The 16,588-nt window shown below is 50.6% G+C and overlaps 1 protein-coding gene across 4 annotated transcripts in view; it reads right to left on the minus strand.

The window, feature by feature from the left end:
* Positions 1-13,207, minus strand: part of PHF19 (PHD finger protein 19) — a 29,407-nt gene extending 16,200 nt beyond the window's left edge. Inside the window, exons 1-7 of one of the 4 annotated variants that reach the window (XM_065572652.1) lie at positions 12,876-12,967; positions 12,250-12,282; positions 9,197-9,400; positions 7,291-7,372; positions 4,313-4,408; positions 3,060-3,160; positions 1,165-1,313 (exon numbers count right to left, since the gene is read on the minus strand). In XM_065572652.1, coding sequence (XP_065428724.1) covers positions 1,165-1,313; positions 3,060-3,160; positions 4,313-4,408; positions 7,291-7,372; positions 9,197-9,385 — 617 coding nt within the window. In that variant the 5' untranslated portion in view covers positions 9,386-9,400; positions 12,250-12,282; positions 12,876-12,967. The other 3 variants (XM_008169463.4, XM_005299460.4, XM_005299461.4) reach the window with 3 other exon arrangements.
* Positions 13,208-16,588: the final 3,381 nt, after the last annotated feature.

Consider the following 16,588-nt stretch of genomic DNA (forward strand, 5'->3'; position numbering starts at 1 on the left):
TTTTTTATCAAATGTAAGTTGAGTAACTAAAGCTACTTGGTCACAACCTTTCACGCTATGGTATGTTGATCACACGGATACCCTCACACCTCAGCAGCTGGCTTTCCTAGCAGCCTCTCCCAGTTAAGCACACAGGAAGCCTCACTGCAAATGCACCGCGCAGCAGCTCTCTAGATGGTTATTTTGGTTGTCCGTGACTTTCCCCAACTGGGTTATTTTCAGATGGGGGATTCCCACCTGCAGCTTGTTATTACAGCGAGGGAAAGCAGCTCTGCAACCCATCGCCTTCCTCCCGGGGACAGGGCACCCTGCTCAGACGACACATTCAGGGGGAAATAGGAAACGCTGCCAAATCAGAACCCTGACATGCTTATTGGGCGAGAACTGCACCCTCAAAAAAGCCTTCCCCGGGAACTGACCTTCTATCTCACACTTGCCCTAGGGAGGAAGGATGGCCTGGTGGTTAAGGTAATGGACTGGGACACCAGTCCCAGGCTTTATAACAGTCTTCCTCTGTGTTTGTGGGCAAGCCCTCAGCTCTGTGCCCTAGTGCCCCATCTATACGGCTGGGATAAGGACACGTCCTTTGCCCGTCTTGTCTATTTAGATTGGAACTTTCAGTGTGCCAGGCTCGGTCTCTGCCTCTGGCTTTGTATCATGCCTAGCACAACTGGGCCCTGATCTCAGCTGCTGCCATGATACAAAGATCAAAAACAGGCCAGGGCATCAGTCTGTGCCAGCTAGCTCCGTTTCTCTCCCTCACCGAGCCGAGGTGGTGTTAGAGTAACACTGAACAGCCCGGCTCGTGTGGACTGAAGTGCTGCTTGAGTCTGAACAGTGACTGAAATCGAAGCGGCCCTGGTTTGCTTCCTGGGAGTATTCTGTCCCCCCCGACTGTCTCGCTCTCCCTGGCCCTGCTCAGCAAACGGTTATGGGAGAGGGAGCTGGGTTCTCGTCTGGCTCATGCATCAGCCACAGAGTTGGTAAGTAAGGCCCGGATGCTGCCATCGGAGCCACTCGCATAGATCCCTGCCGCTGTGCAGGCCCAGCTGAGCCCACAGGGACACGGCTGTCTCGGGTATACTGGAGGAGGGGGCACATCACACCATTAAAAGTCTGATCTTCGATAGCCACAAGTGCAGTGTAATAAGTTTGGGACCTTACTCTCCAGGGCCCCCGCAGTAACAGTAACACTGCTGCGGATTGGTCCTGTGCAGAGAATCCCATTCCAGCTGCTCCGGGTTGTAGGACAGCACCATCTTGACGGCTTGCAGCGTCTTGGCGATGGCTCCCTTCTTCAGGGCGCCCCCTTTCTGCAGGACCAACCAGAACACAGGGTCAGCACAGCCATGCACGAGGAAGCTTGTCACTAGGGGCGTGAACCTGGCCCATTGAAAGCAATGGGCATTTTGCCATCAGCCGCGAGGACGCAGGTTTGGCAGCAGCATGAAAGGAGCTCATGGTCAGAGCAGGGGGCCGAGAGTCAGGGTGCTCTGGCACTGGACTAGCCCAAGGCTGCCCAGCAGTTACCTCCCCTCTCTGTGCCTCAGTTTTCCCACCTGCAAAATGGGTGTCATACCCAGCGGGGGCATGGAAACAAATCCATGAGGGTAAAGCCCAATGAGCCTCTTCTAACAAAGGTGCTGAAGGAGTGCTGGGCTGCACAACTGCAACTCCTGCCAGACACTCACGCTGCTGCTCCCATAATGTCAGTTCAGCCGTAGCTGAAAACATGTCCTCTTTCCCTGCTATTGCATTCCTGAATTCCCCACTCCTCTACTTCCAGTATTTGCAATCCCCTAGTGTTACATCAGCCTGGGGTTCCTGTCAGCCGATGGTCACCAGAGGGCCAACAACTGCAGCTGTCTCTATGTCTGGGTTCCCTAGCAAGAGATTCCTTAAAAGGGCCCAATCTGCACAGGGCAGAGGGTCAGCACTCTCTGAAAAGCAGGCCCCTTTGAAGGGCAGCAGCTGGGCAGGCCCCCCAGATCACTAGTCACTTTTGAAAATTTAGATCTTCTCGTCCAGGACCTCAATCCCCGTGAAAGGTACTGTGTAAATCAATCCGTCATGGAATACAGCTACTGGGGCAAAGAGAAGCGAGTGCCAGGGAAAGCCTGGGATTTGAATTTCTCTTTACACTGATATAGGCCTGGCGGTGCTCCCTCCAGAAGTCGGAGGGTGCAGGGCTGAGCTCTGTGGCTTAAGCCCATCTCTGCTCCATAAGCCTGACATGGGCACCGGTAGCAATGAGGACCTCTCAGGAGGGCTTTCTGGCCACTGACGCCCGCTGGCAGGAGCTGGGGGCTGGAGTGAAAGGGAACGAAGCGGTTGTACAGGAGCACGCCATGGAGGCGGGGAACATGGCGTTAAGTCCCTTTCCCCTGTTAAAATGGGCAGGTCCCAGGAGTAACAGTCACTTTTTAATGTTTTCCAGGATTTTCCCCAGTTATTTCAGCTGAGACCTCGACTGAGCTGTGACTTCCCCGCTGCAGCACGGCTTCCTTCTGCCAGCTTGGCTGGTGCAAAGGCCAGTAAATTCCCTCCGTGCAGCAGGGCCCCCCTGCCAGGCACAGGGGCAGCTAGGCCAGCCCTGCAGGAGCTCTCCCTGCCCCCACGTGGGGGGCACAGCCAAGGTGAATCCTGAGGATTCTGTGCCCTGCCACGGGGCACAAGTTAGGGTGGGCTTCCAGAGGCAGCAGCGGATGCTGAACCAGCAGCCCCCGAGCAGGGGCGATGCAAACTAGCTCCCTTCTGTCCCTGCACAGAGAGGGGGATCCTGCCCCCTTGCCATCGGCTACAAAGGATTTCATCCCTCCATAGGAATGCAGGGCTCTTCTGCCCAGTCCCCCTAAGCTAACCCCTGCACCAAGAGCCAGGGTAAGTCCAGCGCAGTCAGCCACTCACTGCAGAGTTTGCCCAGCAAACATCACCTGGCAGGGCAGGTTCTTGTTGGGGTTGGCAGCCCCCGGAAGGGAAGGAGTTAACTTGTAACTGCCACACCCACAGAACCAAAACGGACCAGAGACCTGGCGAGCAGGACAGCGAGCCTCACTCACCCGTACAGCCAGGGCAAATATACATCTCCGACAAAACCAGGGCGTCAGCACGGGGCCGTCGCTGCTGTCCACCACCGGGATGTGGCACTGCTGGTGATAACCTGGAGGGGGGACAATCAGTGTACAGCGAGCCAAGAGCCTTCTGGGAGCACAGAGACTAGCTGGCCAATGAGAAGGCAGTGGTTGTGTGTGCACAGGTGCGGCATAGCCACAAAACACACACAATAACAGCAGCCACTAATGATTGGCCACAGGTCGTGGAAGAGGATTAAGCGGTATCCTGTAGCCCCGACTGGCTAACGCCAGGTTCTCCCTGCCAGAGAAAGGCCAGCCTGGAGCTCAGCACGCATCCAGCATTAACGACACAGCTCCCCTGCAGCCGGCATATTACAGCCATGGGTAACCTGGGGGTTTCAATGAACCAAGAGGAAACATTAGCTGCATCCCATCCCCCGTAAACATACACTCCCCACAGACACCCATTCACGGCCCCACTCATCCTGCCAAATATATACACACCACACACGCCCTCCATTCATCCCCTGCAAACACCCCTGCCCGCTACCGCCCCCCATGCACACGCATTTATCCTCCCCAAACGTACACGCAGCCCCATGCAGCCCACCCCCTGATCATTCTCCCAAACGTACACGCACTCAGCTCACAACCACATACGAAACGTCACATTACTCCTCGGCTGCTTTCTGCGGTTCTAACGTGTCTTGCAGCAGTACTGGGACCCCAAAGCCAACGGGGATTCTGCCGGAGAGTGGCCACGCTGGGCACCTGACTTTCAGCGACTGCCACCTGTTTTCACTGTCTGTCAGAGGGACACATGGCGCCATACTGGGGAAAGAGCCAGCTCTGCTCACCAGGTATCCCTTATTAATTAACTCTAAGTATCAGCTTAGTGTAAAAGGGGACAAGCGGATCCCCCGCTCCTCCATCCTGGTCTGCTACTCTGTGAGAAAAGGGCTGCCAAGTGTGCCAAGTTCATTTTCTCCTTCCCTCCCGAGCAATGACATTGGGGCCCTTCAGGGCCAGAAAACACAAAAAATGAAAGCCACCATCACTGCCAGGGTCAGCCAGAGATGTCAAAGCAAGGCAGCCATGCTCTCTCGCCGCACAGAGCCTGCAGGAGGGAGACGAGGCCTGCTGGGCCCCTCTCCGCTTTGAGAAGAGCATCGGAATCCGAAGCAGTTTCCACAGTCCGTGGGGCATCACACTCCACCCGGAGCAGCACTCGTTCTTACCGAGACCACATTTTCCACAGATGAGGATTTCGTTCAGGGGCCCTGATGTCTTTCCCAGGCAGATGTTACACTTCGGCTCTTCTCCAGGGACACCAGCTAAAAAAAAGAGCAAGACAGCAGTGGGTTCAGAGATGCGTGATTCCTGCCAACATGCTGGCAGGAAATACCAGGGAGGGGGGTGGGGAAGAGGGTCTGCTGGCAAAATTCAATTTCTACCCTCAAATACACACGCTCCACATTATATGGTTAAAGGAAAGAACCTGGGCAGCTCCTAAGCCCTTTTCCTGGCTCGACCACGGGCTCACCAGCAGCTATACGTGTGCAGACACACATGCAGGCTAGAACCTAACCCAGAACATTCTACATGGGGAACCCAACCCAGAATCCCCTTGGACACCTGCACAGCCACCACTTTGGGTCATAGAGCAGAATAGTTTCCCCCCAAGAAGGATGATATTTGCTTTTCAACTAACATACGTTCCCAGGTCTGTCTGGGAGGGACATCTGTAACAAAGCGAGGCTTGCCGGCATCTGCAGAAACTCCAGCTAAGAACTGACCTGTGGGATCAGAACCAGCAGATTTTGTCTTGGCCCCTACACCCGCAGACTTGGCAAAACACTGAAGTGTGCATAGAGCTGAGCCAGAAAACTGGAGTGAAAAAAATACATCGTTCCCATGACATGCGCTTGTGAAGATACATCCAAGAGCAGGATAAGTTATAGCTTTTTTTTGCCTGTAGCAAAATCAAGACTTCTGTACCAAGGCAGCCCATAAATAGGCTCTATGGACCGGACTCTCATCTCACTCGCACCAGGGCAAATCCAAAGTGCATCCATTGGGGCAATGGAATTGTACTGGTGTGAGAAGAGACGCAGGCTCTAGCAGCATTTATATATTCAGAGTGCAACTCCCATTCACTAAATAGAGTCAGGATTTCACCCTTTGTCTCTGAATCAGAAATAAAGTGAAAGGTTTAAAGACGTGCTCTTGTCTCAGGGAAGTTTCAAAGTCATCCCATTTCAAGATAATGCTGCTAGGCCATATTTCTCTTCCTTGGTTTCTTCTTGCTATGAACAGGTGCATGGAACTAGGATCTCTGTTGCATCCTTCATCCAAATGGATGGCCAACTGCTTACCTTACTGAGTGAAAACAAACTAGAGGCTTGATTTCAGTGGAAGCTCATCCCAACCTTTACTCCTACGCACATTCACAGCCCACCCCTCATGAGCACACAATCACCTCAGGGCAGATTCCATCACTTGCACACAGAGGTGAGGGACTGCTCCAGAGCAAATGACCTGTGACCATAGTCCCTGCAGGGCACGGTATCCTCCTTCACTCCCTGTCCTAAAACTGAGGTGTAAGGATTGCCAGAGGCACATCAAACACCTGCTCCACCCCCGGTTCGGTGAAGATGAAGCTATTCCTGCATATTTGTTTAAAAAGAAAAATGTAAATGGCGTTCTATGGGATGAGCAGTGCTTTATAAATGCCGCTTATTATCCCAGAATAATTATCCTATTATTCAACCCTCCCCAAACGCTAAACTGGATCCTTTTCAGCGTGTCTACTGAAGAGGGTAAACAAGCTGCTATGAAAGCGTTGCTCTTCTGCACAGGGCAGGGGGGAACGTCGCCCTAGGCAGACAAAGGCACCAGCTGAGGCATCTGCTTTTTCTAGACTAGAACTATTCAGCTTGATCATCCAGGTGACACAGCCGCGTCGGAGGCCAGTCTGATGGGATTGGGAGCGTTGCTAGCCGCTGAGCTCTGCATTGCCACACACGAGACCCAGGCTTGTTTCCTAGTTCCAGTCTCCCATTCCTTGGGCCACCAGTGGCTAAGGGTTCTGTGGGTACCAGACACACAATCCCCCCCCCCCCGAGAGCAGCAGGAGACGTGCCTCACTAAAGAGCACACCCAGCCCTCGGGAAGACGTGTCGTGGCCTCTGTTGGGACTCCTGACCCGGGTTCCCTCGACCATTAGGACGAGGAGTATCCCCCATGGGAAAAACCCAGGCACATCGGCAAAATTCACAGCTCCAAACAAATGGAGCTAAATGATCACACAGGCAGGACATAAGCCAGAGATAAGAGTCCTGCCACTGGGCATGACGCAGGCACCAGCCAGAGACAAACACAGCCCAGCGAACCACCGTTAGTCTAACCAGAACGTCCAAACAGTTCTTGTTCCGCCTAACATTTTCCAGATCGCCAGTCAAACAAATGGCCCCATGGGGTTAAAGGAATGTCCACTCAGACAAACAGCTCATTTTCTGGACAGACCTGCTGCTCTGGGCAGCACTGAAAGGGTTAAAATGCCATTTTGGGGTTTGTTTGGTTTGGTTTTTTGTTTTTTTTTTAAACATGCAGTGATGCAAATACATCCCACAGCTCCCAGCAAGGTACATTTGGAGCCTTTATCCAGACCTGGCACATCAGAAATATCAGCACGTGAACAGAATGACTTTAGTGGCATTTGCATTGACCCCATCTGCATGCGGCGCAGAGTGGGGCAGAAATCCTACGGACAGGGAATGGGGGTACTGCAAGAAGGGGACCGGTGCCTAGGCAGTAGGTTTCCCTGGGGCATTCACTAGAGGAGTCTGGGCGGGGGAGGCGGAGTCATGCTGCATCGCACGTATGTTATACCAAAACCTACCATCTAACTTGGCACCCACGCTCGGTGACCCCCAGGGTAACGATCCCAGCACTCCTGCCAAACGAAGAGCCAGTGCAGGGCCACAAAGGAGTCTGCTGGGAGCAATGGAAGCTGTCGTCCCAGAGCTACCTTTGAATAAACAGCGCCCAGGTCTCACGCAGCTAAAGCCACTCCAGCAAGACAAGAGAAAATGGGGAGTTTGGGGGGCCTTCAGCTCCAGCCTTAGGAGCAGAAGCTGCTGAGCCCGTGTTGGGATTGGTCCCTGCCTGTTTAAAAGAAACCCAGGGCAGGAGAAGAGACCAAAGTGTCACTCACCATGCTGAATATCCTTCCAGAGGACCCAGTACTTGGAGTTATCTTCAAAGGTCACAAGACAGCTCTTTTTGGAGCCACTTACCTGTGCAAACAAGAGAGACGTCAGGTGCAATTTTATCCCCTTCATGTTAAGCATTTTTTTTTAAACTCACAACATTCTGACAGCTTTGCTGCGGGAACTCGCTGCAGCATGTGAATTTTAAAGGAACATCCAGTTGCATTTTGCTTTGGTGAGGGATGCCAGACTAACAGCCCTGAAAACCAAAGCTGGCTGTGTTGCCACCTATCAGACGCATGGGCAGCACCAGCGCCCAGCCCTGCTGTGGAATACCATCGAGAGATGAGAGAGTATTTGTTCCCACACTCATCCAGCCCTGGGCATCTCTGCTGAGGAGCCCTCTAACATGACAACCTGCTTACCCTCTAGAAACTGGACTGAAGTGCAGCTCATCTCACCAAACAGCCATCAAATGAAATGATTTCTGGTCACCACTGACATGGGCTGGATGGAAACCAGCAGCCTAAGAATGAGTCCCCAAATCTGCCAAGCCACCCACCTGCAGAATTGGTCTTAACCCCAGTAGTCGGGCTGTTTAGCATCTCAGCACAATCACTGGATGTGTCCCACTGACCCTGGACAGCTTTCACAAGCCTACTCTTCCTGTTAACACTTAGCCAGCATCTTCCACGGAAGGCTCTCAAATTACTTTACAAAAGTTGGGCACGTGTTAAGGTTTCCCTCCATTTTACAGGTAAGTAAACTGAGGCACAGAGAAGTTATGTATCTTCCAACATTACACAGGAAGTTGGTGGCAGAGTCAAGACTAGAACTTGTGGGAAATAAAAAGTACAAATGTTGCCATAAAATTGCACATGAAATATGTTGCTGGGGTTTTTTGTTTCAGGTAATTTGATAAAATGCCAACTTCCAACAAAAATATACAGATGCATGGAGTGAAAATTACAGATGCAGGCATTATACTGTCAATATAATAATGCCTGCATCTGTAATTTTCACTCCATGCACCTGAAGAAGTGGGTGTTTTACCCACGAAAGCTTATGCCCAAATAAATCTGTTAGTCTTTAAGGTGCCACCGGACTCCTCATTGTTTTTTGTGGATACAGACTAACACGGCTACCCCTCTGATACTTCACTGTGTAAAGTTACTCAGGGATCCCCTTCGCTCGCCTCCTCACTCCCCCCCCCCTTGCCCCAGGCAGCAGCAGCAGCAAGATGTGGGAACCGCGGGGAAGGTCAGAGCAGGTAGGGGAAAGAGGCGGGGAGGGGGGCAGCACCAGGGCCCAGGTGTTGGGCGGCAGGGACGGCTGTGCTAGGGGAGGCAATACCTCCCCATGCCTATTATACCCTCCGCCCATGCCCAACGTATGTGAAAGAAGCTGTTCTCGGGGGCCTGGAGAGAAGGAGATAAGACTGGGGACTTGCGCACGTGGAGGAGGAGTTGCTCTTGGAGTCTGACAAACCTCCAAACAGATTTGCAGGGGTCAGTCCCTTGTGAAGCAAACTGCAAGGCTTAGCCTGGGAAGCCCTTAGGAAATGAGCCCAGGAAGGTTTGCACAGGTCTAGTGTTAGCAGAGAAAAGGGGCTTCTGTTTAGCTCTTTAAAAAGAGACAGATGCATTCGCCCAAACTGGGACCTGAATCCAGATTTCAAAACACCCAAAGTTTGAGGGTACTTGAAGGCAGGATTTGGGTCACTCCCATTATTGAGATATTGGGATTAGGATCTGCTGGGAAGTTCAGATCAGGATTCAGGTTCAGAGTCCAGCCCCCCCAATAAAACTTGGAGCATTTGGATCTAGGTTCTGATTCAAGCACATCTCTGGTATATAAGTAAGTAATAGAAAACCGTGTTAGATTGCATAGAGCTTTGAACGCCTACTTTACCCTCTTGATCTTTCCAATGTAATAGAGTCCATCAGTCCACCTGCAGAGCACATACTGCCCCTCCGTCAGTTTGACCATCAGATCTTTGCAGCCACTCCCATTCGCAGAAGAGTTGACCGCTGCTTGTTGCAGGTGGCTGGCAGCTGCATAGACATCTCGGATGATTGGGTTGTGTGTGCCGTTCTCCATGAGCCCCAGCAGACACTGCCAATAAAATACACACTCAGTGACTTTTCCATCACAACTTAGGGAAAAGCTAGTTCTGATGATGCAAACTCTCCAGTCCTGGGAGCCATTGGCACCAGTCTCACCATCCTTAATCAGGCAAAGCTCTCACCCACTTTATTGGGAGTTTTGTCTCTATAATGTTGCAGATCTTATGCATATCACAGGATTATTGCTAGTGTAGCCCACTCAGTGTGGTATTCTGTTCCCCTATAGTAGTGTCAGGGCCACAAACAGAGGTTGATGAACCTGCGTCAGCCTTGGCGAATAGCCACTCTTTTAGCTCCAGCTGTAGAGGCGTATGCTTTTAGAACCAGAGGTCTCAGTCTATAGTTGAGAAAACAAGTTATATTGGCCTTCAGTTAACAAACCCGAGGGAAAGGGGATACAGCTAAGATCATAATGAACAAAGAGAAGAGTTCCTCTGGTACCACTCATTTCAGAGGGCTCCGTCAGATCTGAAATACTTTGGCCAAAAGGCATGCGTTTGAAGGGTTGACAGAATTTACTTTTTATTTCTGTGCATTTTAATTCAAACATTTCTCTGCACTTTTTAATAAACCCCAAATCCAGCAGCACCTGACCAAGGCACCAGCATGAAAATTAAACTGACTATAAACAGAAAGTGATACTGACCCTAAAGAAAGTTTCACTCCCCTAAAGAAGTAAAGAGCAAAAAGTAAACAAATGGCATCAAGTAAATTTGATTTTTAAAATACTTTCAGTTTTAATAATCATCGATATCATTAGTAAACACAGATGAGAGAACATCATTGAGTGATATACGATTTTTATCTTGATACTGTCCCTTTAATTGCAAAACACACTTCTGCCTTAGTTTATGCCCTGGAATTGATTTAAAATATAAACAACTCAATGTGTTTTACCCTGGGGACTTTGCACGCAAACATGAATACACCCTGCAAACTACCAATAAGATTTACAGCTTTGATGAGACAAATTTTAGTGGTTAGCGAGTCTCTCAACTAAAGTTCAGGCAAGTCTGTCCAAAATGTAGCCAAGCAAAGCAAACCCCGCAATACAGCATGATCTCTGGGCAATCACATCAGCGAGCTGCTACATGCCACTGAAAAATGCAAGTCACCCTCTGATCTGTTTTCATATTAAACCAGACTATGTTTCAGTTTCCCCTTAAGTCAATGGGAGACACCCACTGACTTCAGTGGGAATTTGGTTTGGCCTTCAGTTTAGTAAAACAAGTACTATTAGGGTTATTATTCTGAGACAGATGGCAGGTACCAGAGTTACAGAGACAGAAAGGCTAAAGCAAGGGAGGTCAGGGCTTTTGAAACTCCCATCCACGAGTAGTGGGCAAACTTCATTTTGAAGGTTTCTTTTCCCAACTATCTTAACCTCTTGAATCCACAGAACTAGCCCGGAAATTCCTAGAGAGCAGCCTCACTCGCTCTTGGTGTCTGTGCTCTGGGACAGAACCCGGAAGTGCAGAAAGCATGCAAAAAATAACATTTGAATGGAAAGAAAAAAAAAATCTCCTTTCCCCATCCTTCACGCATAAATGTCTAGTTTCAGGGCAAAGATTCAAGTCATGTATCCGTACCGGTTCTCCCAGCTCTAGTCTCACTGGGCCCTCCTCACTGGACCATTTGTGAAGTAAGATGCTACCCAACAGGGAAAGTCTGAGAATCCAGCCTTTAGCTATTATTACCAGCTAACAATCAAAGGCAGCCTTCACTCAGGAGAGGATCCCTTTGACATCAGGGGGAATTTTGCCAGAATAGGGACTGGAACCCCTAATTCAGTGTAATCATCAGGATGATCTTTTCTCACACAGGCCCCTGGCATTGCCTGATACGCCCAAGCAATGCAAATCTTTCCTGAGGATTCACAGGTGAGTCTAAATAGGTATAACTTGCACACCAAGTGGGCTAGAAGAGGAATCGACAAACACCAGTTTAGATTCCCCCCTGGATTTGGCCCTATTCAAGCAAAGCTGGACTACTCCTGGGAAATGACACATTCCCAGCTTGTTAAATATTTGCTAGAGAGCAAGGCACCTTTCCAGGCAAGTCCAAGGCAGTCAGTCCCAAACTGAAAATACCTCCCTTGTTTTCCAGAATAATGGCTGGAATCATATTCCTTTTCTTTGCATCTCACAGAAAATATAGCTAAAGACAGGAAGAGCAGCCCGCCCAGGAACACTCGGTCTCTCCTTTCACTGAAGTTAAAAAGGAGTGTTTGTATTTGGGCCCCCATCCCCAGCAGAAATAGAAGCAATGCCTCTGCCGCTCGCGCCAGGAAGCGAATATCTGAAGATGAAAAATCGCTGCCAGCCCGAGGAACGTCAGAGACTCTCCTACATTCCAGAGACATGAATCCCCTTTTCGGGAAGGACCCTGTGGCCTCTCCAAGGAAAAGCTTCCTACGCTAATTACTCAGCCCTCCAAAGGGCAGCCTCTGCCAGTGCTCAGATGGGAATCGGACGGGCACACAACGGGTCTGTGCCCAACGCCCAGGCTAGGGAGCAGCCCGGGCGGTGACACGAGCCAGGTCCTCGCGGCTCTGCGGTGCTTTGGGAAGTGCAGCTGGCAAATCGCCGGCTCCCCAGCCTCCCCTGCTTCAGCAAGGGCAGGTTCATTCAGGGGCACCGCTTGCCCCCCAGCCCTCCCCCTCGATGGGTGGAAAAGAGCATCGGATGGGGGTGGGTGCCCCATGTCCCAGCGCTGGGAGAGAAGGGGGCAGCGCTGTGAATTGGGGGGGGGCACCCAGCTATACTCACACCCTCCCCTATGTCCCTTCCTCCCCCCCCTTCTTACTCTGCAACAAATCTCCCTGCTGCGTGCACTTACCTAGGAGCCGGTCGCCCACAGAGCTGTGATTGGCTGATTCAAAAACATTCAAAATTAAATCCATTTTGGGGGGGACGAGGGGGGGGGTGAGACACACACGGTCCCCGGCCAACCGGAGTCAAGCGGCAAACGGGCCCCCCGACAGGGCAGGGGGCGGCTGCGGCGCATACCCCGTCCCAGACACGCGGGGCCCAAACTCGCGTGGAACAAGGCACCGCTCTCGCCTCTCTCGCTAACTTTCCTGCGGCGGCCAGCAGCCGCCGAGCTGCCAACGTGCCTGAACTAACAATCGCTCTGGCAGAGGGGCTTGTTCCAATCGGGGGGGTTTAAATTAATGCAACACCCCCCCACCCCCTCCCGGAGGAAGCAGGCTCAGCCCCTGGCGAAGCCCGGCCGGGGGGCATGTCAGGATCTGCCAAAGGACCCCCCCCCCAAAATCTAGATAAACCTACGAGATACAAGAAGTCGGGGGGGGGGGGGGAAGTTTCCTTCTCGCCTGGATCTCCAAGCGGGGACACCCCCTCCCCGAGCCGGCAGCGGCAGGTCGGTGCAGCCCCCCAGTGATCACCTTGCAAACTTTGCGCGAGCCATCGCCGGGGTCCCCCCCGCCCCGGGACCCCCCTTACCGCTCCGCCAAGTCCTCGGGGCTCAGCGCCGGGCGGGGGGCGCAGAGCGCTGCCCGCGGCCGGCTCAGTGCCTGGGGCGCGGGGTCCCCCCCATGCCGCCCCCGGCTGCGCCCCGGCTAGCAGCGCTGCAGGCGGGTGAGGCGGGGCGCCATCTTTTTCACTTTTTCCCGCGAATTATTTACGTTTTGCTTATGTAATTAGCACGGGCCCCCCTCCGCCTCCTCCGCCCGGCTCCATCCTGCAGGAAGCCGGCAGCGCCCGGAGCCTGACAGCTCCCCGCCGGCTGCATTTAAAGGGAACGTGCCGCCGGCTTGGGCCACCCCACGCCACGCGCCCGGCCAGGCACTGCCCACCCGCACATACCCCCACGGACACGCGTGCACACACGCGCCGCTCTACCCTCAGAGGGACACCACAGGGTACCTCCTGAAACACCCAGTTCCACACACACACACCCTCCCAGTTATGCGCACAGAAACACACACTCAGATACACCTGTCCACATCTACAGGTAGCTACACCCAGAGCCACACACCGAAACACATGGGCACACACAGCTATGCATGCGGCAAACACAGAGCAGATATTTGTACGCACACACACACACACAGAGCGATGCACACAGCAGTGTACCCAACAATAGACAGAGGGAAACACACACTCAGATACACCTGTACACGTGTACCCAGAGCCGCACACAGAAACCCATGTGCACCCACACCTATGCATGCTGCAAACACAGAGCAGATATTTTATACACACAAAGCCAAGCTACCCACAGAAATGCACTATCTCCTCCACTCAGACCTGTTTCTCCACCTGCCCCACACTAACCCTGTGGTGTAGGATGGAGTCATGCAAATGCTGTTGTTTTTCTCTTTTGAGAGAATTTCTAGACTTTCGCTTTTTTTCTTTTCACCTTCCCTATATGTTAAAATTTAGCCTGGCCAGTCCACTGAGGATTTGAGTTCCCATCTGCTTGCACCCCCTCTTCAATACACACACACGGCCTGTGAGTGGCAAGGATGTAGATAATCATAGAATCATAGGACTGGAAGGGATCTTGAGAGGTCATCTAATTCAGTCCCCTGCACTAGTGGCAGGACTAAGTATTATCTAGACCATCCCTGACAGGTGTTTGTCCAACCTGCTCTTAAAAATCTCCAATGATGGAAATTCCACCACCTCCCTAGGCAATTTATTCCAGTGCTTAACCATCCTGACAGTTAGGAAGTTTTTGCTAATGTCCAACCTAAACCATCCTTGCTGCAGTTTAAGCCCATTGCTTCTTGTCCTATCCTCAGAGATTAAGAAGAACAATTTTTCTCCCTCCTCCTTGTAACAACCTTCTACATACTTGAAAACTGTTATCACGTCCCATCTCAGTCTTGTCATCTCCAGACTAAACAAACCCAGTTTTTTTCAATCTTCCCTCATAGTTCATGTTTTCTAGACCTTTAATCATTTTTGTTGCTCTTCTCTGGGCTTTCTCCAATTTGTCCACATCTTTCCTGAAATGTGGCGCCCAGAACTGGACACAATACTTCAGCTGAGGCCTAGTCAGAGTGGAAGAATTACTTCTTGTGTCTTGCTTACATCACTCCCGCTAATACATCCCAGAATGATGTTCGCTTTTTTTTGCAACAGCGTTACACTGTTGACTCATATTTAGCTTGTGATCCACTCTGACCCCCCAGATCCCTTTCTGCAGTACTCCTTCCTAGGCAGACGTTTCCCATTTTGTATGTGTGCAACTGATTGTTCCTTCCTAAATGGAGTACTTAGCATTTGTCCTTATTGAATTTCATCCTATTTACTTCAGACCATTTCTCCAGTTTGTCCAGATCATTTTGAATTTTAATCCTATCCTCCAAAGCACTTGCAACCCCTCCCAGCTTGGTATCATCTGCAAACTTTATAAGTGTACTCTGTATGCCATTATCTAAATCATTGATGAAGATATTGAACAGAACTGGACCCAGAACCGATCCCTGCGGGACCCCACTCATTATGTCCTTCCAGCATGACTGTGAACCACTGATAACTACTCGCTGGGAACGATTTTCCAACCAGTTTTGCACCCACCTTATAGTAGTCCATCTAGGTTGCATTTCCCCAGTTTGTTTATGAGAAGGCCATGTGAGACAGTATCAAAAGCTTTAGTAAAGTCAAGATATACCACATCTACCGCTTCTCCCCCCCCCCCCTCCCCGCCATCCACAAGGCTTGTTACCCTGGCAAAGAAAGCTATCAGGTTGGTTTGACAGGATTTGTTCTTGACAAATCCATGCTGACTGTTACTTATCACTCTATTATCTTCTAGATGTTTGCAAATTGATTGCTTAATTATTTGCTCCATTATCTTTCTGGGTACAGAAGTTAAGCTGACTGGTCTGTAATTCCCTGGGTTGTCCTTATTTCCCTTTTTATAGATGGGCACTATATTTGCCCTTTTCTAATCTTCTGGAATCTCTCCAGTCTTGCATGACCACTCAAAGATAATTGCTAATGGCTCAGATATCTCCTCAATCAGCTCCTTGAGTATTCTACGATGCATTTCATCAGGCCCTGGTGACCTGAAGACATCTAATTTGTCCAAGTAATTTTTAACTTGTTCTTTCCCTGTTTTAGCCTCTTCTGATCCTACCTCATTTTCACTGGCATTCACTACGTTAGACGTCCAATCACCACCAACCTTCTTGTGAAAACCAAAACAAAGAAGTCATTGAGCACCTCTTCCATTTCCATATTTTGTGTTATTCCCCCCCCCCCCCCATTGAGTAACGGGCCTACCCTGTCCTTGGTCTTCCTCTTGCTTCTGCTGTATTTGTAGAATGTTTTGTTGTTACCTGTTATGTCTCTAGCTAGTTTGATCTCGTTTTGTGCCTTGGCCTTTCTAATTTTGTCCCTACATACTTGTGTTATTTGTTTATATTCATCCTTTGTAAATTTGCCCTAGTTTCCACTTTTTGTAGCACTCTTTTCTGATTTTTAGATCATTGAAGATCTCCTGGTTAAGCCAGGGTCATCTCTTGCCATACTTCCTATCTTTCCTACACAGTGGGATAGTTTCTTCTTGTGCCCTTAATAATGTCTCTCTGAAAAACTGCCAATTCTCTTCTATTGTTTTTCCCCTTAGACAACATCAGGTAGAGGCTTGATGAGGGTGTGGGCAGTCCCCCACCTCCTCTAAAGGAGAGTAAGTGAGCAGTTGCTTTTGACAGGAAGATTACAGTGCAGGGAGCTTTGGAGATGGTCCACAAGAACTTTCCTGGAGTTGAAGGCAAGTTAAACTGCTGCCCCTTTTGGAGATTCAATATAGATACACTCAGCACAGGCAGTGCAGATCACCTGCCCATTTGATTAACATCCCACCCCATGGTTTCATTTAACGTGTTGGTGATCTTGTTATCTAAGTCCAGTCTTGAGCATAGGTTGCAGGGACATCTCAGTGCATTTCACCTAACACTAAAACAGCCTCTTCTGCACAGCTCTGTTCCCATGGTCCTAATGCACCTGTCCACTTAGGGGACATTTCCCCCGCTGCTTGTGAATGGCATGCCGGTGTGTTCTGGAGGGGACTGAAACTTGCCCAATCACTTTATGGCAGGACGGGTCCAAGGATTCAGTGCAATATGGGGACTGGGAATTCACACCTAGGTTCACAAGACCTGAAGTATCTTTAAGCTACAGGGAAGATGGCATCAACTATA

Source organism: Chrysemys picta, chromosome 18, assembly GCF_011386835.1.
Source record: "Chrysemys picta bellii isolate R12L10 chromosome 18, ASM1138683v2, whole genome shotgun sequence".
Lineage (NCBI taxonomy): Eukaryota > Metazoa > Chordata > Testudines > Emydidae > Chrysemys > Chrysemys picta.